The sequence below is a fragment of the Ranitomeya variabilis genome, chromosome 4 (genome assembly GCF_051348905.1).
Source record: "Ranitomeya variabilis isolate aRanVar5 chromosome 4, aRanVar5.hap1, whole genome shotgun sequence".
In the NCBI taxonomy this organism is placed as follows: domain Eukaryota; kingdom Metazoa; phylum Chordata; class Amphibia; order Anura; family Dendrobatidae; genus Ranitomeya; species Ranitomeya variabilis.
In genome coordinates this window covers 528,578,365-528,599,868 of record NC_135235.1, presented here as the reverse complement: position 1 = coordinate 528,599,868, position 21,504 = coordinate 528,578,365, and the positions used below count along the sequence as shown (strand labels likewise).

At 45.1% G+C, this 21,504-nt stretch overlaps 1 protein-coding gene across 1 annotated transcript in view; it reads left to right on the top strand.

The window, feature by feature from the left end:
* The first annotated feature begins 1,294 nt into the window (after nucleotides 1–1,294).
* MED1 (mediator complex subunit 1) overlaps nucleotides 1,295–21,504 on the top strand; it is a 33,729-nt gene continuing 13,519 nt past the window's right edge. The window contains exons 1-16 of the mRNA XM_077252336.1: nucleotides 1,295–1,426; nucleotides 4,088–4,187; nucleotides 4,265–4,343; nucleotides 4,418–4,472; nucleotides 6,007–6,142; nucleotides 6,561–6,589; nucleotides 8,771–8,842; nucleotides 8,928–8,990; nucleotides 9,097–9,170; nucleotides 9,257–9,346; nucleotides 10,112–10,226; nucleotides 10,783–10,907; nucleotides 11,352–11,470; nucleotides 11,931–12,132; nucleotides 12,607–12,702; nucleotides 15,141–15,246. Of these exons, the coding sequence (XP_077108451.1) occupies nucleotides 4,101–4,187; nucleotides 4,265–4,343; nucleotides 4,418–4,472; nucleotides 6,007–6,142; nucleotides 6,561–6,589; nucleotides 8,771–8,842; nucleotides 8,928–8,990; nucleotides 9,097–9,170; nucleotides 9,257–9,346; nucleotides 10,112–10,226; nucleotides 10,783–10,907; nucleotides 11,352–11,470; nucleotides 11,931–12,132; nucleotides 12,607–12,702; nucleotides 15,141–15,246 (1,448 nt within the window). The 5' untranslated portion in view covers nucleotides 1,295–1,426; nucleotides 4,088–4,100. The remainder of the gene's footprint in view (nucleotides 1,427–4,087; nucleotides 4,188–4,264; nucleotides 4,344–4,417; nucleotides 4,473–6,006; nucleotides 6,143–6,560; nucleotides 6,590–8,770; nucleotides 8,843–8,927; nucleotides 8,991–9,096; nucleotides 9,171–9,256; nucleotides 9,347–10,111; nucleotides 10,227–10,782; nucleotides 10,908–11,351; nucleotides 11,471–11,930; nucleotides 12,133–12,606; nucleotides 12,703–15,140; nucleotides 15,247–21,504) is intronic.

The following is a 21,504-nucleotide window of genomic DNA, read 5'->3' as shown; positions in this document are numbered from 1 at the left end:
GATGCGAGTCTCCACAAGAGAAATCTCACCCCTGCAATGTATAGGACGCAGGGATTCCGCACAGGTCAATGAACACACGCGGAATCACCTGTGTTCAAAACATGGCAGCACTTTGGACACAGCCAATGTCTACTGCATCCAAGGGCTGCCATTTCTGGATCCTCTGCACATACCCTAAAAAATGGGTGCTTTGAAAGCAGTGTTTTTACTGCCAAGAAAGCAGGCTTTGGCTGCAAAAAAAATGCACCAAAAACGCTGATTCCTATGCACACCTGTACTATATATGTGTATGATTTACCCTTATTATTTCACGTGGGAATTCATTTATTTCTATATAATAAATACCCTTATTCAGCAGACAATATTCCCGTCTTGTGTCATCCAGACAGTAGTGACAGGAGGTCGCCCTGTCAGATTACCAGCAGTGACTGTGGTCAGAGCCTATGCTGCTCCCTGCTGTATGTGACTGTGAAACCTGATCCTACAGCAAACAGCACAGAGCTCAGGACCACATGAGTAAATCACAGCACTGAGGGGGTCTCCAGGGGGGTTTAGGAGAGACGCTCTGGGACAGAGCAATGCACAGCATTCATTGCTGTACACCCTCTGGGCACTTCATACAGGGGCTGCAGATGCAGGGGGCCCCCTTTCTAGGTGGGGGCCCCAGGCGTCTGCCTTGTCTGCCTGTGCCAAACGCCGGCCCTGACTGCGTGAATTGGACTTTAGTGACATCATTAGTGATTTTGCAGCACACAAATCAAGGAAAGTGCCCGGATTGTAAAAAATGAATGATTTTACTTGAATTACTCTGCATAAATGATTTTTGTAAATAAACTTGCGTTCGTTTCATTTTGTGTTTTTGCATTACATATTGCAACACCTTGAAAAATGGGCCTCCCTCCAAAATGGGCCCTGGGCCATCCACCTCCTAAATCCGGCCCTGACCTATCCTAGAATAACCATGGAGGTCTATTGTCAACTATCGCCTGAAACATGATGGATCTTATTGACCAGTCGGGGGTCTGGCAGGGGGGGTTGCAGTATTTTTAGATGTAGATTACACTGTTTTTACCGAAAAACGTTAAAAGCGAAGTGTCTGTGGTCAGTTGCTATGGGTAACAGCACGGTTGCTATGGGTAACAATTTTTCTGCTTGCAGTGCACTTTTTTCACTTCCTGAACTAAACGGGAGGTGAAAGAAGGGAACTGCTGCCACCTAGCGGCGCTCCCCGGCGTTAATGTCACAGTTGCCATCGTTACGAGAGAGGCCTGCTGTGCTCTCGCGTTCTGTTCCCCGAATCACTACGATAATCTCGGGAAAGTCTCGCGAGATCAATGGGAACTCGGCAGAGGTTCCGGGTGCTGGGATCGGGGGAGCAGGCCGCGGCCGCCCGCATCGGAGGAACACCCGGGTAACAAGGCGCAGGGTGAGTGCGGGGGCACGGGGTGTGAGCGGTGCTGAGGAGGGGCCCGGCCGTATTGTCTGACCGCCATGATGGGTGACGGGGAGACGGATGGAGGTCGGTAACTGGGGGAGATGGCGGCGCACCGGGGAGCGTTAACCCTTTCTGCAGACTGGTGAGATGAGACAGTCTGCTGTTCTGTGGGGAGTTTGGTCCTGATGATACCAGCTTCTGAATGTCGTGTCTGTGAATTATAGGTGCAGTTCCCCTTTAAGAGGAGTTTCTGGTCAGGTCTGATCCCTTAGAGGGTCTTTCCTGCGTGACCCCCACATTGGGAGGCGAGTGATGGCGCTGAGGCTGCCGGGACGGGGCCTGATGGGTGGGTGTTGTGTAGGACCCTGACCATGTACCATGGGTACGTGCGGGCTCGGCGCCATCGCTGCTCGCTGTGGAGTGGGACGCACCGGACCGACCCTGTAGGATCATAGTTTGCAGGTGTCACATACGCGTCTGACCCCCATCCTCCCATCTGGGCAGGAAGCTGCGGCGCACCATCATGTGGACCCGTACCCTAAGGGGCGAGCTTATTTTGTAGGAACGGCGCCTCTTGTTTCATCTGGTATTGCACTCACTTGTATAGCACTGCGCTGCCATACCAGACCCAGCCTACAGACAAGGGGGCGCTGTTTCTAACCATAACTTTTCTAGTATGTTCACGTGTGCAGAATCCATATGTGACAGAGCTGTTCTCACCATGATGACCCCCATAAGTCACTTACATCCATTGCGTGACGCATCCGACCCCTCTGTTGGTTTCATTTTTTCGGGAAAAGTGGAATTGGCAGCACAGATATCCACTGATCCTCTAATGCGGTGTGCGCCTGTGATGAGTAGCAGATATGCCTCCTTGTGCCGCACTCCGGCAGTGTGCACTTTGGGGGGCACGGTGGTGACACACAGACCCCTATAGGGAGAGGTCAGCAGCGCTGCCCAGCTATCTTAGGCTGCGTTCAGACAGATTTTTTTTTTCATGGTGAAACCGTGCCATGATCTGCTCCTTTCGGGAGTTTTGCGTTCACTAAAGAGTTTTTGAAAAGTTTTTGAAGATTTTTTTTTTTTCCCCTGAAGTGTTTTTCGCGGCCTTGTGATTGGACGGTGACAGTTTAGAGCATTTCAAAGAAGTGAAATAGAGAGGTGGGAAATAAATCCCCCCGAAGACTGAACATGTGACCAGCTATGGACTCTTACAATAGAAATGGAGAGGAAGTGTTTAATTCCCGCAGGTGGTTTTCAGGGATTTTTTTTAGACAGTCTTGAATTGCACCAGGTTATCATGGTGACACATGTTGGGCGATGAATTTGGCACATTTATAGACTGCACAGAAGTTTACACTTTCTGTCGGTTACTTTCTCCATAAAGCTACATCCGGTTGTGCAGTTTCATGCCACAAAATTTCGGGTGTGCCCCTTCACTGTCCACTTTCTGATAGATTCTGCCTCCTTATCGAGTGTTGTGAAAAACTTGCCAAAAACGCACAGAAATTGGGGTACAAGACATAAAAGACAGGGTTTTTTTTGTGCAAATTAAAGGGACTCTGTCCCCAGGTTTGTGATTTTCATTCTCAAGGCAGCATAAAGAAGTGACAGAGGCCACGATATCAGCGGAGTCACTAAAGGGCTACCGATACAAGGTCATAATTGGGAACTTGCTTCCTACGATCAGCTTGTAAGGCAAGGACAGGCGGACAGAGATTCTGTGATCCGAGAGAATTGGGCCATTTATGCTAATGACACTGATCAGCATAGTGTTTTCAGATGGGGAGAAGATGGAGAAGAAAATTCTCCATTGTGTCCGTGCGTAGAAATCAGACTGCGCTCAGATCTCATCTGAGTGCAGTCCGATGATTTCCATGCTCATTCGCGTGCATGGCCGCATGCGATCAGATATAATCGGATCAAACTCAGACATGTGCATGGCCTCATAGAATAACATTGGTTCGACTGCAATCTGATGTTTTGTCATATGGTGGTACCATAGATTGGAATCATTGCATGAGCTGATTGGGATGCGTGAGGGAGAAATAACATTATTAACCCCTTCACCTGTATAAATGAGGTCTCTGACCTGTCTGTAAATACTTGTATTCTCCACATTAAAATAATTATGGAGCATATATTCTCTTAAAGGGCTTGTTCACTACTTTGATGTTGATGACTTATCCTTCGAATAGGTCATCCGTATCAGACTGGTGGGGGTCCGTAACATGGTATCCTCGCCAATCTGCTATTATCATCACCACCGCAGGGGGCCCGATATGTATAGCGAGGACAACCGCAACTCCGTCCTACTATTTGGTAGCTGCTCCATATTGAAATAACAGGAGATGAGCTGCAATACCTGGTGGCAGACACTAGATAATGGAGGCCGGTGCTGTGCCGTACTGCTCTGCACACCATTGTCCTTGTGGCTGATAACAGCTGATTGTTGGGTGTGCTGACCCCACTGATCCTATAGACAACCCCTTTAACCTAATGGACAACCCCTTTTACCATTGGTTAAAATTGATCCTTGATATCCAGATATATTTGATCCCTGATGCCTCTGCCTGTCACTTCTGTGTTATGTCTGAATTTACTTTTATTAATTCCATTTCATGGTAATAATCTGATATTTTTTCTTAACAGGGTCCCAGCTAAAATGAGTTCCCTCCTAGAACGCCTCCATGCCAAGTACAGCCAGAATCGACCATGGCCTGAAACTATTAAGTTGGTGCGACAAATTATGGTAAGAAAGAAACTAGAGCTCTGTAGCCTTTTTTCTGTGTCTGTGGGGCACTTGTACCAATGTTTCAGTTCTTGCAGGAGAAGAGGACGGGGATGATGACTGGAGGTCACCAGCACTTGGTGTCTTGTCTGGAAACTCTACAGAAAGCTTTAAAAGGTGAGTAGTGACCTATAGCCACTAATGCAGATTCTTCTTCTAGTAGGGCATTAATCCGACCTCTCTGCTTTCAGTGTCTTCCCTGTCGGCCATGACGGACCGTTTGGAGTCTATAGCAAGACAAAATGGGTAAGATGGAAAGTTGTGTATGGAGCTGACACTGATGTTGTACCCATGTGTGTGATTTTGTTAATGAAGCTAGTGCTATGGCTGTATAGGTCCCGGTACAACAATATAAATTAGACCTTTTTTGTAATAATTAGATGAACTGGGGCTGATAAATTGATATTTGAAGATGCATGCAAATTAGCCTGGAAGTGCATTGGGGCGTGTTGATGTACTTTGATTAAATAGACACGCCCATTATGCACTTTAAAGCTAATTTGCATGCATCTTTAAAGAGTGATTTTTCAGCACTGGCACATTGGATCATTACAGGAAAGGTATCGTTTATAATGGTCATACTCCGACTTATACAACCATAACACTAGTGTGTTGCAATATCTTTGTGATACGTCCCTTTAATGGGGCGGCCTTTTAGCTGTCACGCACGTGATGTTAAAGCTTAAGTAAAATAGGAGTGTGATGTGGATCTGTTGACTAGGATAAGTCTAATGATGTTTTGCCAAGAATACCCTGACTGTCAGTAAGGAGTGGGCCGCAGGGTGTCTACTCCGGGGTCTGTGCACAGTATAATGGTCAGGAATTCACCGCTTTGTGCCGGATGTAAAATCCATCTGAGAACTATGTTCCATGATGTGGCACCGTACCGAGCGCCAGAGATAGCAGAACGCTGCCCACGGTGCGGGAAGGTCTAGGAAGTGTTTGTGGTCCTTTTATCAATAGTTTGTTATATAGAAGTGTCAGTGTGAACAGCTAGAATGGCATGGCCAGAAAACGGATAGCCTAAGAGTGGGTGGTCCAAAATGGGATGTTCTCCAGCACCGAAGGAAAGTAATTCAAACTTCGCCTTTAATCAGATAGGATAAAAGAAAAACACCTTTTATTATACTCACCTGCCAAGCGGTCAGGTCCGAGTGTTGTCGCTGGTCTTGGTCAGTCGCCCCCCTTCTTTCTTAGATGCCGTCCTCCTACTTGCTTCATGTGGATGATGCGTCCTACATCTACGTCATCCACACAGTCTCCAGACATCGCTCTCCTGTGCAGGCGTACTTCTCTGACCGGCATAGGGTAGAGTAAAGTACTGCAGTGCCCAGGCGACGGGACAGATCAGAGAGCCCCGGCGTATGCGCATTGCAGGATTTTACTCTACCTTAGTCAGGTCAGAGAAGTACGCCTGCACAGGAGAGCGATGCCGCGGAGACTATGTGCATGGCGTACGGACTCGTCATCCACACGAAGCAAGAAGGACGACGGTGTCACAAGAAGAAGGGAGGCGCGGGAACAAGACCTGTGACGCCTGTCGGGCCGGACCACTCAGCAGGTGAGTATAATAAAAGGTGTTTTTCTTTTGTTGCAGGCCAGATCGGGGGGCTTATATACAGCATTATAGAATGTTGTATTCGAGGGCTAAAAGGTGGTGGCCGCATTTCATGGGACACGCCTGCTGACCGGTTCCCTTTAAAAGAGAAAACCCGAAATGTGTATGTATTTTAACCTATGATTTAAGGTTCTGTCTGACGTCTTTCTCTCTTGACTCTAGTCTTAAGTCGCATTTAGGTGGTAATGGCACCGAGTGTTACATCACCTCCGACCAGTTTTACCTGGAGGTTCATCTAGATCCAGAGGGGCAGCTGTCTGATGTCAAGGTTGCTCATCAGGGGGAAGACGGCCCCATGGTAAGTGTAAGCGAGGGTGTAATGGGCCAGTAAAGGCTTAGTGCTCTCCTAACATATCACAGATACAGGAAGGCTATTGGCTGTGATCTCGGACCACCCTATTTCATTATAAAGGTAGAGTACACCCCTTTCGTACGCTATTATTTTCTATATTTATAGTTTTGGAGACTTGGGGACCCTGTATTCTTGGCTGCTAGCATGGCTATATGGCTCCTTATCTGCAAAATCTGAGGACAAGGTTCATTTCTGGGGATAACATTGGGTTTACAATATCAATACGCTGTGTTCTCTGCCTCCGATGATGAAATACCAGCTAGTTGTCTGCCCGCTGTAGTATTGGAATTGAGCCCAATGATCTCTGCTTTTGCCCTTACTGGATCATTGTCAGTGTGGTAATTATTGGTTTTTGCCTTTACAGAGCAGTCCAGAACTTGTACAGCAACTAAGGTTGGTTACTTTTCATTACGAATGGATATTCAATAGTTTAGTCTTTTATTATAACATTTATTTACAGAGATTATTAACCCCATACCGACGTCAGGCGTAATAGTACGCCGATGTCGGTATCCCCCGCTTTGATGTGGGCTTTGGCAGTGAGCCCACATCTTTTCCAGCACGTCAGCTGTTTTGAACAGCTGACATGTGCCTGCAATAGCGTAGGTGCAATCGCGATCCACCCACGGCTATTAACTATAACTAGTTAAATGTTGCTGTCATTCTTTGACAGCGGCATTTAAATGGCGCATATGGCAATCGTGCCGGAAATACGCACACTGGTGACCTGCTTCACATGATCGGGGGTCATCGGTTCGTCGGCATGACAATCAGAAGTCTCCTGGAGACCTCTATGATTGTCAGTGCCGGATTGCTATGAGCACCACCCAATGGTCGGCGCTCATTAGCAAGTCAGCTACATAGAGGCGAGCTGATCATTGCCTGTATGTAGCAGAGCTGATCTGGCTATGGCAGCTTCTAATCTCCTATGGAGACTAGTGAAGCATGCCAAAAGTTAAAGAAAAATGTAAAAATATGAAAAACTAAATGTTCTAATCACCCCTTTTGCCCCATTCAAAATAAAACAAAAAATAAAATCAAACCTACACATATTTGATATCGCCGCTTTCAGAATCACCCGATCTATCAATAAAAAAAAGGATTAACCTGATTTCTAAACGGCGTAGCGATAACAAAAATTCTAACCACCAGAATTATGTTTATTTTGGTCACCCCAACATTGCACTAAAATGCAATAACGGGCAATCAAAAGAACATATCTGCACCAAAATGATATCATTAAAAACTTCAGCTGAGCATGCAAAAAAATAAGCTCTCACCCAACCCGAGATCAGGAAAACTGGAAACGCTATGGGTATCGGAAAATGGTGCAACCTTGTTTTTTTTTTTTTTTAAGCAAACTTTGGATTTTTTTTTCACCACTTAGATAAAAAAAGAACCTAGACATGTTAGGTGTCTATGAACTTGTAATCACCTGGAGAATCATAATGGCAAGTAAGTTTTAGCATTTAGTGAACCTAGCAAAAAAGCCAAACAAAAAACAAGTGTGGGACTGCACGTGGTAAAAACAATGGTGTCGTTCAAAAGTACAACTCGTCCTGCAAAAAACAAGCCCTCACATGGCCATATTGATGGAAAAATAAAAAAGTTATGTCTCTGGGAAGAAGAAGAGTGAAAAACAAAAACGAAAAAGCTCCAGTCATGAAGGGGTTAAAAAGCAATCCCCAATAATTATTTTTTAAAATATTTTTAAGATTGCCAATTATGTTGCAATGTATCAAAAATACAAATGTAGTCTTTTTCCAATCCACTGTCTGAGTGTAGCACAATGCCACCTGATGGGGTCGTGTATAGTATTCTGTTTAAAGTGCAATTGTCATTTCACCCAAAGTAAAAGCATGATCTTGCTGAACTCGTCTCCTATAGGATGTTATAACTGTATTCAGTGCACATATTAGTCTAATATGCACATTTTTTGTCCCAATTCTCATGCTTTGTGACTTGTATTCCACTATCGGTGGCCGTTTCTTCTTCACCAGCACTCTGCCAGCACTGTAAGAGCTGGAACTTCCTCACTTACCTGCATGCATTGCTGCTGCCATTGTCCATTGGCTTGCCTGGACTGAAAGTTTAGGTGGTAACAATAGTCCGTGACCATTTGATTAAAACACTCCACCATTACATATAAAGAATTGGCATCTTGGGGAAGGCTATGCTTTTCAGTTGTCCCGACACACAAAGCTCACAGCTATCTTTGGGGCAAGAAGGAAGGTGTTTAGTTATCTCATCCCTGATAACAGTGAGGTCTCGAGGTTGGACCCCTATCCATCATACTCCGATGACCTTAGACACGTTATTTCAGGCAATGTTTAAAATAACACTCCATTTTGTTGCTCCACTTTATTTTGGGATCGCACACAGATCCTGTGTCCTCCATATTAACTAGTCATTGACCGCCTTCCCTGTATGAGTGCTAGCATGGCATGGGGTTGATAGTTTACTTATTACTGTAATTTTGCCTAAGACATAATATTAAAATATATTCAAAATATAAACCTAAATTGTACAATATATGCACTGCAAATTGCATTCCTCCCCCTTTTTTTTTTCTAGGGATAAGAATTTTGAGGACTTCTCTCAGTATTTGAAGAGCCTGGTGAACCTGTACAAGATGCCAGGAGACAAGTGAGTGTCCGCTGCGTGGTGCCAGGCACATAGCACAAAGTGGTCGAATCTATCTGACTGGTTGTTGTTGTTTTTTTCTTCATAGGAAATTGTATGTAGCTCTTCAGTCTTTGGAAATGGACCTCACAAAAATGGCTGCAATGTATTGGTAAGCACAACGTCCCACGTTCTGTCTTGTCTGCAAAGTGATGAGCTGCAACAGATGCGTTTTATTAGAGATACATTTAATAACTCATGTTACGTGTGTCTTACAGGCAGGTGACCAATGCCAGCGTGTTAGACAAAATATTACAGGGAACTGTAGGGCACCTGACGCCAAGAAGTGGAGGTAATCCCTACAAAAGCAGGAGAACTCTTCTGGAGAGCTGACCTTTCTGGCTCATGATGAAATGTACCTGTTTTGTGTCCTCTTAGGCCATGTTATGAATTTAAAGTATTACGTAACGCCATATGACCTTTTTGACGATGCAACGGGAGCGACAATGACACTAAACGAAGGACATGGTGAGTAATGAATAGGAAAGTGGACTTACTAGCATCCTTCTCCAGGACATGGATGCAGCCCAGCGCGACCATGAACCCAATCTTTATTCACCCGCGCACGTGTAAAGAAAGGAGGATTCAATTAAAGGGGATATCCAGACTGAGAAGAGAAGCCTGCAGTCACCGGACTTTACTGCAGACCGGCGAATCTTGACAATGTGTGATACGCTCACTGTTCACATTATGTTATTGCCCACGTTCAGTGGTCCTGTTCGTGCTTGTATGCGGACCCCCTGCTAAACAGCATTCAGGCGTATGCATCGGTGGAATGATGATCTGCGTGCATCATTTTTAGGCGTATAAGCCTGCTGGAGGTGGACACTCAGTGGGCGTATATGCGCGGAAATGATGCCCGACAAGCACATATTGACTCTGTTCACCTCAATGGGACCGGGGAACGTGGGCAAGAACGCGATGTGACAGGGGCCTTAATGAATCGGAGCTATGACTAATACATTTAACACAAAAACCTGATTTAGACTATAGACCATTTTCTGATGACACCTTCTTTTAGGCATCATACACCGAAATACAGAGTAATTGGTAATGTGTGGAGTTTCACTTGCGTCTTCTGTGGTCGCCTGTGGTGTGGCTATTGTTGATGAATGGTGAGATTTTAGTAGAGGAATGTTTCCTGATTACGGACAACATTCTCTTCCACATACTCTATATTACAGCGCGTGTGTGAACGGGTCCTAAATTCAATATATCTTTCATATCTTCCAGTTCTCCCTCGGTCACTTGGTCTGAATGCATCGGTCACCATTGAAGCTACATCTGCAATGTACAAACTACCCATAGCTCCTCTGATCATGGGCTCACATCCCATTGACAACAAGGGGTAAGGAGACGCTCCCATCTACAGTCTATACAGTGTTAATAGGGAAACTAGGACCAGGTTTTGAATTCAGGACCAGGTTACCTCATTTAAAGCCCCATATAATTGGAGCTGTGTTTCACAATGAATGTCATGTACAAGTTAAAGGGGTTTTTTTAGTTTCAGAAAACCCCTTTTTCTTGGCTGCAGTTTGCTTTAAAAAATAAATAAAAATGAACTGTGCTTTATTTACCCTCCCCAGATCCCGCATTGACTCTCTGCTCTGTTATTGTCTGCAGCATTGACATCACATTGACAACGCTGCTGCTACTCAGTGACCTTAGCAGCTCAGAGGCTAATGCCGTCACTTCCGGCAGAGCAGCTGAGCTCAGTTATTGGCTGCAGCGCTTTTGACATATCGTCGGCGCTGCAGACAATGACAGACATCGGTAGTTGTGGCAGCGTGTGTTTTTTTTTTTTTTTTTTAAGCAAACTGCGCCCGGGGATGGGTTTTCCGATCCCAGAAAACCCTTTAAAAGGTAACGTGGTTATATTACAAGTTAATGGTTTCTCTTTGCAGAACCCCATCATTCTCCGCTATCACCAACACCAACACTGTGGACCTTCCTGCCTGTTTTTTCCTTAAATTTCCACAGCCAATTCCTGTCTCCAGTGCTTTTATCCAGAAAATCCAAAACTGTACAGGTGAGCAGAGCGATGGGGATTTATCCTTCCTCACATGTAAGCCCCCATACACGACTAATGTTGGGCTAAGCCGCTGATCTCCCCACGTTAGACCCGATGCTCTAATATGTATGAACGCGCAGGGTAACGAATCGTCGGATGAGATGACGATTGGGCATGTCCAATTTCAGACTGCCAATCACTTTGTTCTCCAGGAGATAAGCCGCCGTCAGAAATGTCTGGCTAAGGCTTTCTCATAGAGAACACAGGAACGTTAGGCTTCTCCTGTGTATGGGAGAGATGACTGTCAACCAAGTGTTGTCCCGAAGCATCGTATGTCTGACAGCCATCTAATGTGCATGGCCGGCTGTATTCCAGCAGAGATTAGTGTTCGTTATTGTATCTGTTGCCCCCTTTTACTGCTATGTACCCTGTCAGTCACACATTGTCTTGCCTTTTTTATAGGTATTCCTTTGTTTGAATCCCCACCCACCTTCTCGCCTCATTATGAGCTCGTCACCCAGTTTGAGCTGGCCAAAGATAAGGAGCCGTCACCTATGAGCCACAACATGCGATTCTATGCAGTATGTATTTTCAATGGCCTCCTATGGTTTTGTCTATAAGGTGTTCTCTAGGTCCTAAGGGGCCCATACATAGCTGAACAATGTTCATCTAATGTATAAGGAGATGTCCCTATTGACCAGATAGGGGGCAACTAATTAATCGAAAAGGTTCATCCACTGGGACTGGTAGCCATCCCTAAAACATAGCTCTGTCTGAATGGGTCTGAAGCCAAGCATATGCATCTCTGCTCCATTCATTATGTATGGGACTGCTGGAAATTACCGAGCACAGTTATCCACTATCTCCAGCAATCCCATAAAGAAAGAATGGAGCGTACACGTTCAACCTCTGACCCATTTCGGCAGAGTACTATACTTGGAATTATTCAAAAGACCCGCAATTGACACATTGTTCCCTATCGCATCTGGCTTGTGAATAATATTGATGGATTAAATCATGTTTTTTATGGTTTCATTGCAGTCTCTACCAGGTCAGCAGCATTGCTATTTTGTGAATAAAGATGCTCCCCTTCCTGATGGGAGATGCCTGCAGGGGACCCTACTGAGTAAGATACCGTTCCAGCACCCTGGACGAGTTCCCACCATCCTCAACCTCATCCGACATCAGATGGCTTGTAACACGCTGATTGGGAGCTGTGTGAAGCGTACTGTGGTTAAAGAGGGTGCGTTACTGCCATAGGTTGCATAGAAGTACTCCCAGAAGTGGAGTCCTTGTCCTTTATGGGTTTCGATGCTTCTTCAAAGGTTTTGTTTTAATATTATAGTTCATATTATTGGTGTCCTAAAAAGTGCAGTATGCATGTTTTAATCACGGTCACATTTCAACAATCCATTACAGACCCAGTTATACTGTATAATACAAATTGATTGTTATGATTTATGTTGTCATCTAAAACTAGATAAATTATATATATATTTATAATATTGGATTTGCCTTATTTAACATGCACCAGAAATTAGACCTTGTTAGTATTAGAAATACTGGATCTTCTCTTTTTCCAGCTTTTAGGACCTTCCAAGGGAGTTGTCACAAATAATCCTAATGCAGTAGATGGGTACCAGGTGCAAGCACTTGGATTAGCCCTAAAAATTGTACACATTTTGCTATATTAATTTCTCTTTTGTCTGCTCTTTAGATTGCCCTAACCTCTTGCAGTTTGAGGTTTCGCCCCTCTCGGACTCCTGTATCAGCATCTCATTTCAGCATCCGGTTAATGACTCTTTGGTCTGTGGTAAGTATTTCTTGGGCCTTGGAAAGGTTGGGAGGAGTAAACTGATATAGGTGGCAAAAATTGTAGTACCCATACGGAAATATATTTGGCTTTTTTAATTGACCCGTATCTATTATGCAATTTCTACTTAATTTTTATATTGTTACCTTGTTTTGCAGTGCCCTCTGTTGTAGAGCCGTTTAGGTAAAAATGTAGAATTGCAGCTCAGCTTCCATTAAAAGTGCTATCCCAGAATGTAATGTGTTTTTCTTTTTGGAAACCACAGTACCTACACACCCTAGAATATATGGGACTATGTATAAATTAATTTACGGTACTATGGGTCTCTTTAGTCACCTTTCTTGTCTTGGTGTCCGCATGTTTTGCATCACTGAAGAAAGTGAGCAGTCCTGCAAGACCCGACATGTGAATACTGACTTTCCAGGATCCCTGCCTGTAACATCAGTGATAGTCCCACCACCATCTTGTTGATGATCTAATGCGCAATTTCAGCTATGGCCCCAAACATGGCTGATGAGTATCTACTTATAGTTTAATGGGGTTTTCCGGGGTAAAGGTACATTTCTGCAGTCAGTCTAACAGTGCACCCTATGCACACTGTCAGGATTCTGCTCTGTTGCCTGTTTGAATGGTCATCAAGTGACCACTGACATTCGGTTTGTATACTAACATCCACTTGACAACACTCCTCATCCGCTTTTCTCAGAACATTTAGAGAAGCTGGAAAAGTTGCTAGTCTGCACGTGCCCGCCAGTATGCAAATCTCATGTGAGCAGAGTCCCGACAGTGTGCATATGGCACTCTGAAGATTCAGCAGTCAACAGATTGCAGAGGTTTAGGTTTGGCCTATAAAACCCTATTAATCTAATGAACAGATTCAGTATATGGTTCACACGGAAAATCCTCGCCGTATGACATTGTCATGATCCTACACAGATAGTGAAAGATAACCTTTCATGGCATATGGTATTTCTCCACACACTCAGCTGGAAGCTAAAGATCTACCGGTGGAGATTATGATTAGTAATGAGGACTAAACAAACGCTATAATAAAGTTGCTTTGGAAGTGATTGCTCTTTTTAGTTTATTAAAGGGATTACAATTTCACCTGTGATTGGTATATTAAAATATGACAAATGAAACAGTACTCCGCCTACCGGCAATTACATAAATCCAGCTCAGGCTGCTCCGGATGGGAGACATCTCCATTTCAGCAGAAGCAGGACCGCTGCGGCCAGTGATCGTCTGCAGTGGTCTGGTGACTTCTGCATATCATTGAGCGGCCTGCCCTGGATCCAGGTAAGTGTCAGCTGGAAAGTATTGCTCCATTTGTTTAACTAAGAATCTCAGGTGTTCGTAGAATAAACCTATATCTATACAGCTCTAGCACTCGATATCCCCTAGAAATAGCATATTGTGTCATTGTAGCCAAACCGTCCATACAATTTTAGTAGCTGTCCATGCCCTGTTCATACTCAAAGGGGGGAGGGGTCTTCTGCACGACATCCCATCTATGACCTCCATGCTCTCTATTAGGGCATATGGACAGGTTATCTATATCCTACAAACCAATGTGATGAGTTTTCTTGTAGTGCCATTGGTGATTCCAAAAGCTTATGTACCATAATGGTTTTTAGACTTTGGTGGTGTCCCTGTATAATACAGATGATGGAGTGCGTAACTAGAAGTCGACTGAACACTTGGATGGCTGGCTGCAATCTTCCCCCGGACTCAACACCACTCCCATACATATGCGTCGTCAATATGAAAAGGGCTGAAAGCCTCTGCCAGACACCTGCGACGGTGGCTTGTTTTCCTGGAAAAAAAAAAAGATCAGACATTGAAACCAGACTGGCCAATTCTCGTTAATAGCATTGGGCAACCCAGGACCGTGGGTTTGTGACCTGCCACTATAAGGCTAGACACTAAGTGGAAAAAAATGTTTTGTTTTGCTTGGTGTGCTATATCCTCTCCTCAGACACTAGGCAGCTCAGTTTATTGTCAAAGCCAGTAGGAGAGTCGCCCAAACCAGAAATCTCTAAAATAAAAACAACCAAGATCCAACATGACCTGAACCTGGGGAAGAACAACACAAAGGCCAGAAGAAAGGCATGTGTCCTCCAGTGTATTCAACCAGTCAGAGCTGATGCTTTTTTCACCTAGCGTCGAGCCTCCTACTGGCAGAGATTATACCCACCATCCTGTGTCCCCCCAATGTATTCAACAAGAAAGAAATTTTTCAGTAAGTACAAAATTCCACATATTTTCCTCATCTGCCATCGGTGGAGAGTCGTGAGGCCCCCGACGTGTTCAGTCCTGCCAGTGTTGGGGGCTGAGCCCATGTCCATCTAATGTGTATGGACATCTGAAGCCACTGTAGACATGATGTAGTCATCACTTTATTGCCCCATCACTGATTGACATTGCTTTCCATGCAGTTGTAATGGACGTTCAGGATTCCACCCATGTATCCTGCAAGCTGTACAAAGGTCTGTCTGATGCTCTCATCTGTACGGACGATTTCATCACTAAAGTGGTTCAGAGGTAAGTTATTATATGCCAGCGTCCTTTGCATTGCATGTACATAGCAGCTGAGATTTATCCCTTAGTGAATGTGAAGTTTATTCTTTATTATTTATTTTTTGTAAAGAATTGTCATGGAGTCCTGCAGCAGTCAATGTTGTGAGGGGTCACTACGGCTGACGCTGTTACTGGTGGGATTTATGTCCAGTTCTGTGAATTGTGAAGACTTCTTAACCCCTTCCCGACCTGTGACACAGCGTATGCGTCATGAAAGTCGGTGCCTTCCCGACCTGTGACGCATATGCTGTGTCACAGAATGATCGCGTCCCTGCAGATCGGGTGAAGGGGTTAACTCCGATTTCACCCGATCTGCAGAGATAGGGGGAGTGGTGCTTCAGCCCAGGGGGGGTGGCTTCACCCCCCCCCGTGGCTACGATCGCTCTGATTGGCTGTTGAAAGTGAAACTGCCAATCAGAGCGATTTGTAATATTTCACCCAAAAAAACGGTGAAATATTACAATCCAGCCATGGCCGATGCTGCAATATCATCGGCCATGGCTGGAAAACCTAATCTGCCCCCACCCCACCCCACCGATCGCCCCCCCAGTGCTCCGGTGCGCGGTCCGCCCCCCTAATAAGTTCTGTCCGCTCCTCCGTCCTCCTGTACGCTCCCCCCGTGCTCCGGTGCCCCCTCCCTGTGCTCCGGTCCCCCCCCCCCCCTGTGCTCCGGTCCCCCCCCCCCGTGATCCGATCACCCCCCCTTCATACTTACCGGGCCTCCCGATGTCCGTCCGGCTTCTCCATGGGCGCCGCCATCTTCCAATATGGCGGGCGCCTGCGCACTGCGCCCGCAGAGTCTGCCGGCTGGCAGATTCATTTCAGAAGTATTTTGATCACTGCGATATAGCCTATCGCAGTGATCAAAATGAAAAAAAAGTAAATGACCCCCCTTTATCACCCCCATAGGGACAATAATAAAAATAAATAAAATATATATTTTTTTTTTCTGCTAGGGTTAGGGTTAGAACTAGGGTTAGAATTAGGGTTAGAATTAGGGGTAGGGTTAGGGTTAGGGGTAGGGTTAGGGCATGTGCACACAGTGCGGATTTGGCTGCGAATCCGCAGCGGATTGCCGCGGATCCGCAGCGGATCGGCCGCAGATCCGCAGCGGATCGGCCGCGGATCCGCAGCGGATCGGCCGCGGATCCGCAGCGGATTGGCCGCTGAGAATTCGTAGCAGTTTTCCATCAGGTTTACAGTACCATGTACACCTATGGAAAACCAAATCTGCTGTGCCCATGGTGCGGAAAATACCGTGCGGAAACGCTGTGTATTTTCCGCAGCATGTCAATTTTGTGTGGATTCCGTAGCGTTTTACACCTGTTCCTCAATAGGAATCCGCAGGTGAAATCCGCACAAAAAAACACTGGAAATCCGCTGTAAATCCGTAGGTAAAACGCAGTGCCTTTTACCTGCGGATTTTTCAAAAATGGTGCGGAAAAATCTCACACGAATCCGCAAAGTGGGCACATAGCCTTAGGGTTAGGGTTGGAATTAGAGTTAGGGTACCGTCTCACAGTGGCACTTTGATCGCTACGACGGTACGATCTGTGACGTTCCAGGGATATCCATACGATATCGCTGTGTCTGACACGCAGCAGCGATCAGGGACCCTGCTGAGAATCGTACGTCGTAGCAGATCGTTTGGAACTTTCTTTCGTCGCTGGATCTCCCGCTGTCATCGCTGGATCGTTGTGTGTGACAGCTATCCAGCGATGCGTTCACTTGTAACCAGGGTAAACATCGGGTTACTAAGCGCAGGGCCGCGCTTAGTAACTCGATGTTTACCGTGGTTACCAGCGTAAAAGTAAAAAAAAAAAAAAAACGTACATACTCACATTTCGGTGTCCTTCAGGTCCCTTGCCGTCTGCTTCCCGCTCTGACTGTCTGCCGGCCGGAAAGTGAGAGCACAGCACAGCAGTGACGTCACCGCTGCGCTCTGCTCTCACTGTACGGCGGCACTCAGTCAGAGTGGGAAGCAGATGGCAAGGGACCTGAAGGACACCAAAATGTGAGTATGTACGTTTTTTTTTTTACTTTTACGCTGGTAACCACGGTAAACATCGGGTTACTAAGCGCGGCCCTGCGCTTAGTAACCCGATGTTTACCCTGGTTACCCGGGACCTTGGCATCGTTGGTCGCTGGAGAGCGGTCTGTGTGACAGCTCCCCAGCGACCACACAATGACTTTCCAACGATCACGGCCAGGTCGTATCGCTGGTCGTGATCGTTGGTAAATCGTTATGTGAGACGGTACCCTTAGGGTTGGAATTAGGGCTAGGGTTGGAAATAGGGTTAAGATTAGGCTTGTGGTTAGGGTTAAGGATAGGGTTAGGGTTGTGTTGGGGTTACAGTTGTGGGTAGGGTTGGGATTAGGGTTAGGATTAGGGTAGGATTTAGGGTTACGGGTGTGTTGGGGTTAGGGTTGTGGTTAGGGGTGTGTTGGGGTTAGGGTTGTGATTAGGGTTATGGCTACAGTTGGGATTAGGGTTAGGGGTGTGTTGGGGTTAGTGTTGAAGTTAGAATTGAGGGGTTTCCACTGTTTAGGCACATCAGGGGTCTCCAAACGCAACATGGCGCCACCAATGATTCCAGCCAATCTTGCGTTCAAAAAGTCAAATGGTGCGCCCTCCCTTCCAAGCCCCGACGTGCGCCCAAACAGTGGTTTACCCCCACATATGGGATACCAGCGTACTCAGGACAAACTGGGCAACAACTATTGGGGTCCAATTTCTCCTGTTACCCTTGCAAAAATAAAAAAATACTTGCTAAAACATAATTTTGAGGAAAGAACAATTATTTTTTATTTTCACGGCTCTACGTTATAAACTTATGTGAAACACTTGGGGGTTGAAAGTGCTCACCACACATCTAGATAAGATCCTTTTGGGGTCTAGTTTCCAAAATGGGGTCACTTGTGGGGTGTTTCTACTGTTTAGGCACATCAGGGGCTCTGCAAATGCAACGTGACGCCCGCAGACCATTCCATCAAAGTCTGCATTTCAAATGTCACTACTTCCCTTCCGAGCCCTGACGTGCGCCCAAACAGTGGTTTACCCCCACATATGGGGTACCAGCGTACTCACAACAAACTGGGCAACAAATATTGGGGTCCAATTTCTCCTGTTACCCTTGTGAAAATAAACAATTGCTTGCTAAAACATCTTTTTTGAGGAAAGAAAAATGATTTTTTATTTTCACGGCTCTGCGTTGTAAACTTCTGTGAAGCACTTGGGGGTTCAACGTGCTCACCACACATCTAGATAAGTTCCTTCGGGGGTCTAGTTTCCAAAATGGGGTCACTTGTGGGGGGTTTCTACTGTTTAGGCACATCAGGGGCTCTGCAAACATAACATGATTCCCGCAGACCATTCCATCAAAGTCTGCATTCCAAACCGTCACTACTTCCCTTCCGAGCCCCGCCATGTGCCCAAACAGTGGTTTACCCCCACATATGGGGTATCAGCGTACTCAGGAGAAACTGGACAACAACTTTTGGGGTCAAATTTTTCCTGTTACCCTTGGGAAAATTAAAAAATTCTGGGCTAAAAAAATATTTTTCAGGAAAGAAAACACATTTTTTATTTTCACGTCTCTGCGTTATAAACTTCTGTGAAGCACTTGGGGGTTCAAAGTGCTCACCACACATCTAGATAAGTTCCCTTGGGGGTCTAGTTTCCAAAGTGGGGTCAATTGTGGGGAGTTCTTACTGTTTAGGCACATCAGGGGCTCTGCAAACGCAACTTGACGCCCGCAGAGCATTCCATTAAAGTCTGCATTTCAAAACGTCACTACTTCCCTTCCGCTCCCCGATGTGTGCCCAAACAGTGGTTTACCCCCACATATGGGGTATCAGCGTACTCAGGAGAAACTGCACAACAACTTTTGGGGTCCAATTTCTCCTGTTACCCTTGGGAAAATAAAAAATTGTGGGTTAAAAAATCACTTTTGAGGAAAGAAAAATAATTTTATATTTTCATGGCTCTGCGTTATAAACTTCTGTGAAGCACTTGAGGGTTCAAAGTGCTCACCACACATCTAGATTAGTTCCTTGGGAGGTCTAGTTTCCAAAATGGGGTCACTTGTGTGGGAGCTCCAATGTTTAGGCACACAGGGGCTCTCCAAACGCGACATGGTGTCCGCTAATGATTGGAGCTAATTTTCCATTCAAAAAGCCAAATGGCGTGCCTTCCCTTCCGAGCCCTGCCGTGCGCCCAAACAGTGGTTTACCCCCACATATGGGGTATCATCGTACTCAGGACAAACTGGACAACAACATTTGGGGTCCAATTTCTCCTATTATCCTTGGGAAAATAAAAAACTCCGGGCTAAAAATCATTTTTGAGGAAAGAAAAATATTTTTTTATTTTCATGGCTCTGCGTTATAAACTTCTGTGAAGCACCTGGGGGTTTTAAGTGCTCACTATACATCTAGATTAGTTCCTTGGGGGGTCTAGTTTCCAAAATGGGGTCACTTGTAGGGGAGCTCTAATGTTTAGGCACACAGGGGCTCTCCGAACGCAACATGGTGTCCACTAACGATTGGAGCTAATTTTCCATTGAAAAAGTCAAATGGCGCGCCTTCCCTTCCAAGCCTTGCCGTGCACCCAAACAGTGGTTTACCCCCACATATGAGGTATCGGCGTACTCAAGAGAAATTGCCCAACAAATTTTAGGATCCATTTTATCCTGTTGCCCATGTGAAAATGAAAAAATTGAGGCTAAAAAATTTTTTTTGTGAAAAAAAAGTACTTTTTCATTTTTTACGGATCAATTTGTGAAGCACCTGAGAGTTTAAAGTGCTCACTATGCATCTAGATAAGTTCCTTGGGGGGTCTAGTTTCCAAAATGGGGTCACATGTGGGGGAGCTTCAATGTTTAGGCACACAGGGTCTCTCCAAACGCGACATGGTGTCCGCTAACGATGGAGATAATTTTTCATTCAAAAAGTCAAATGGCGCGCCTTCCCTTCCGAGCCTTGCCGTGCACCCAAACAGTGGTTTACCCCCACATGTGAGGTATCAGTGTACTCAGGAGAAATTGCCCAATACATTTTAGGATCCATTTTATCCTGCTGCCCATGTGGAAATGAACAAATTGAGGCTAAAAGAATTTTTTTGTGAAAAAAAAAGTACTTTTTCATTTTTACGGATCAATTTGTGAAGCACCTGGGGGATTAAAGTGCTCACTATGCATCTAGATAAGTTCCTTGGGGCGTCTAGTTTCCAAAATGGGGTCACTTGTGGGGGAGCTCCAATGTTTAGGCACACGGGGGCTCTCCAAACGCGACATGGTGTCCGCTAAAGATTGGAGCCAATTTTTCATTGAAAAAGTCAAATGGCGCTCCTTCGCTTCCGAGCCCTGCCGTGCCCACAAACAGTGGTTTACCCCCACATATGAGGTATCAACGTACTCAGGACAAATTGGACAACAACTTTTGTGGTCCAGTTTCTCCTTTTACCCTTGGGAAAATAAAAAAATTGTTGCTAAAAGATCATTTTTGTGACTAAAAAGTTAAATGTTCACTTTTTCCTTCCATGTTGCTTCTGCTGTTGTGAAACACCTGAAGGGTTAATAAACTTCTTGAATGTGGTTTTGAGCACCTTGAGGGGTGCAGTTTTTAGAATGGTGTCACTTTTGGGTATTTTCAGCCATATAGAACCCTCAAACTGACTTCAAATGTGAGGTGGTCCCTAAAAAAAATGGTTTTGTAAATTTTGTTGTAAAAATGAGAAATCACTGGTCAAATTTTAACCCTTATAACTTCCTAGCAAAAAAAAAATTTCTTTCCAAAATTGTGCTGATGTAAAGTAGACATGTGGGAAATGTTATTTATTAACTATTTTGTGTCACATAACTCTCTGGTTTAACAGAATAAAAATTCAAAATGTGAAAATTGCGAAATTTTCAAAATTTTTGCCAAATTTCCGTTTTTTTCACAAATAAACTCAGAAATTATCGACCTAAATTTACCACTAACATGAAGCCCAATATGTCACGAAAAAACAATCTCAGAACCGCAAGGATCCGTTGAAGCGTTCCTGAGTTATTACCTCATAAAGGGACACTGGTCAGAATTGCAAAAAATGGCAAGGTCATTAAGGCCAAAATAGGCTGGGTCATGAAGGGGTTAAAAGAAGCAATCAAGGCTGCAATGTCAGGAAGCATATACAGTGTTTTGCCTTATTTTTCAGACTAGAAGACACACCTTACCTTAAGA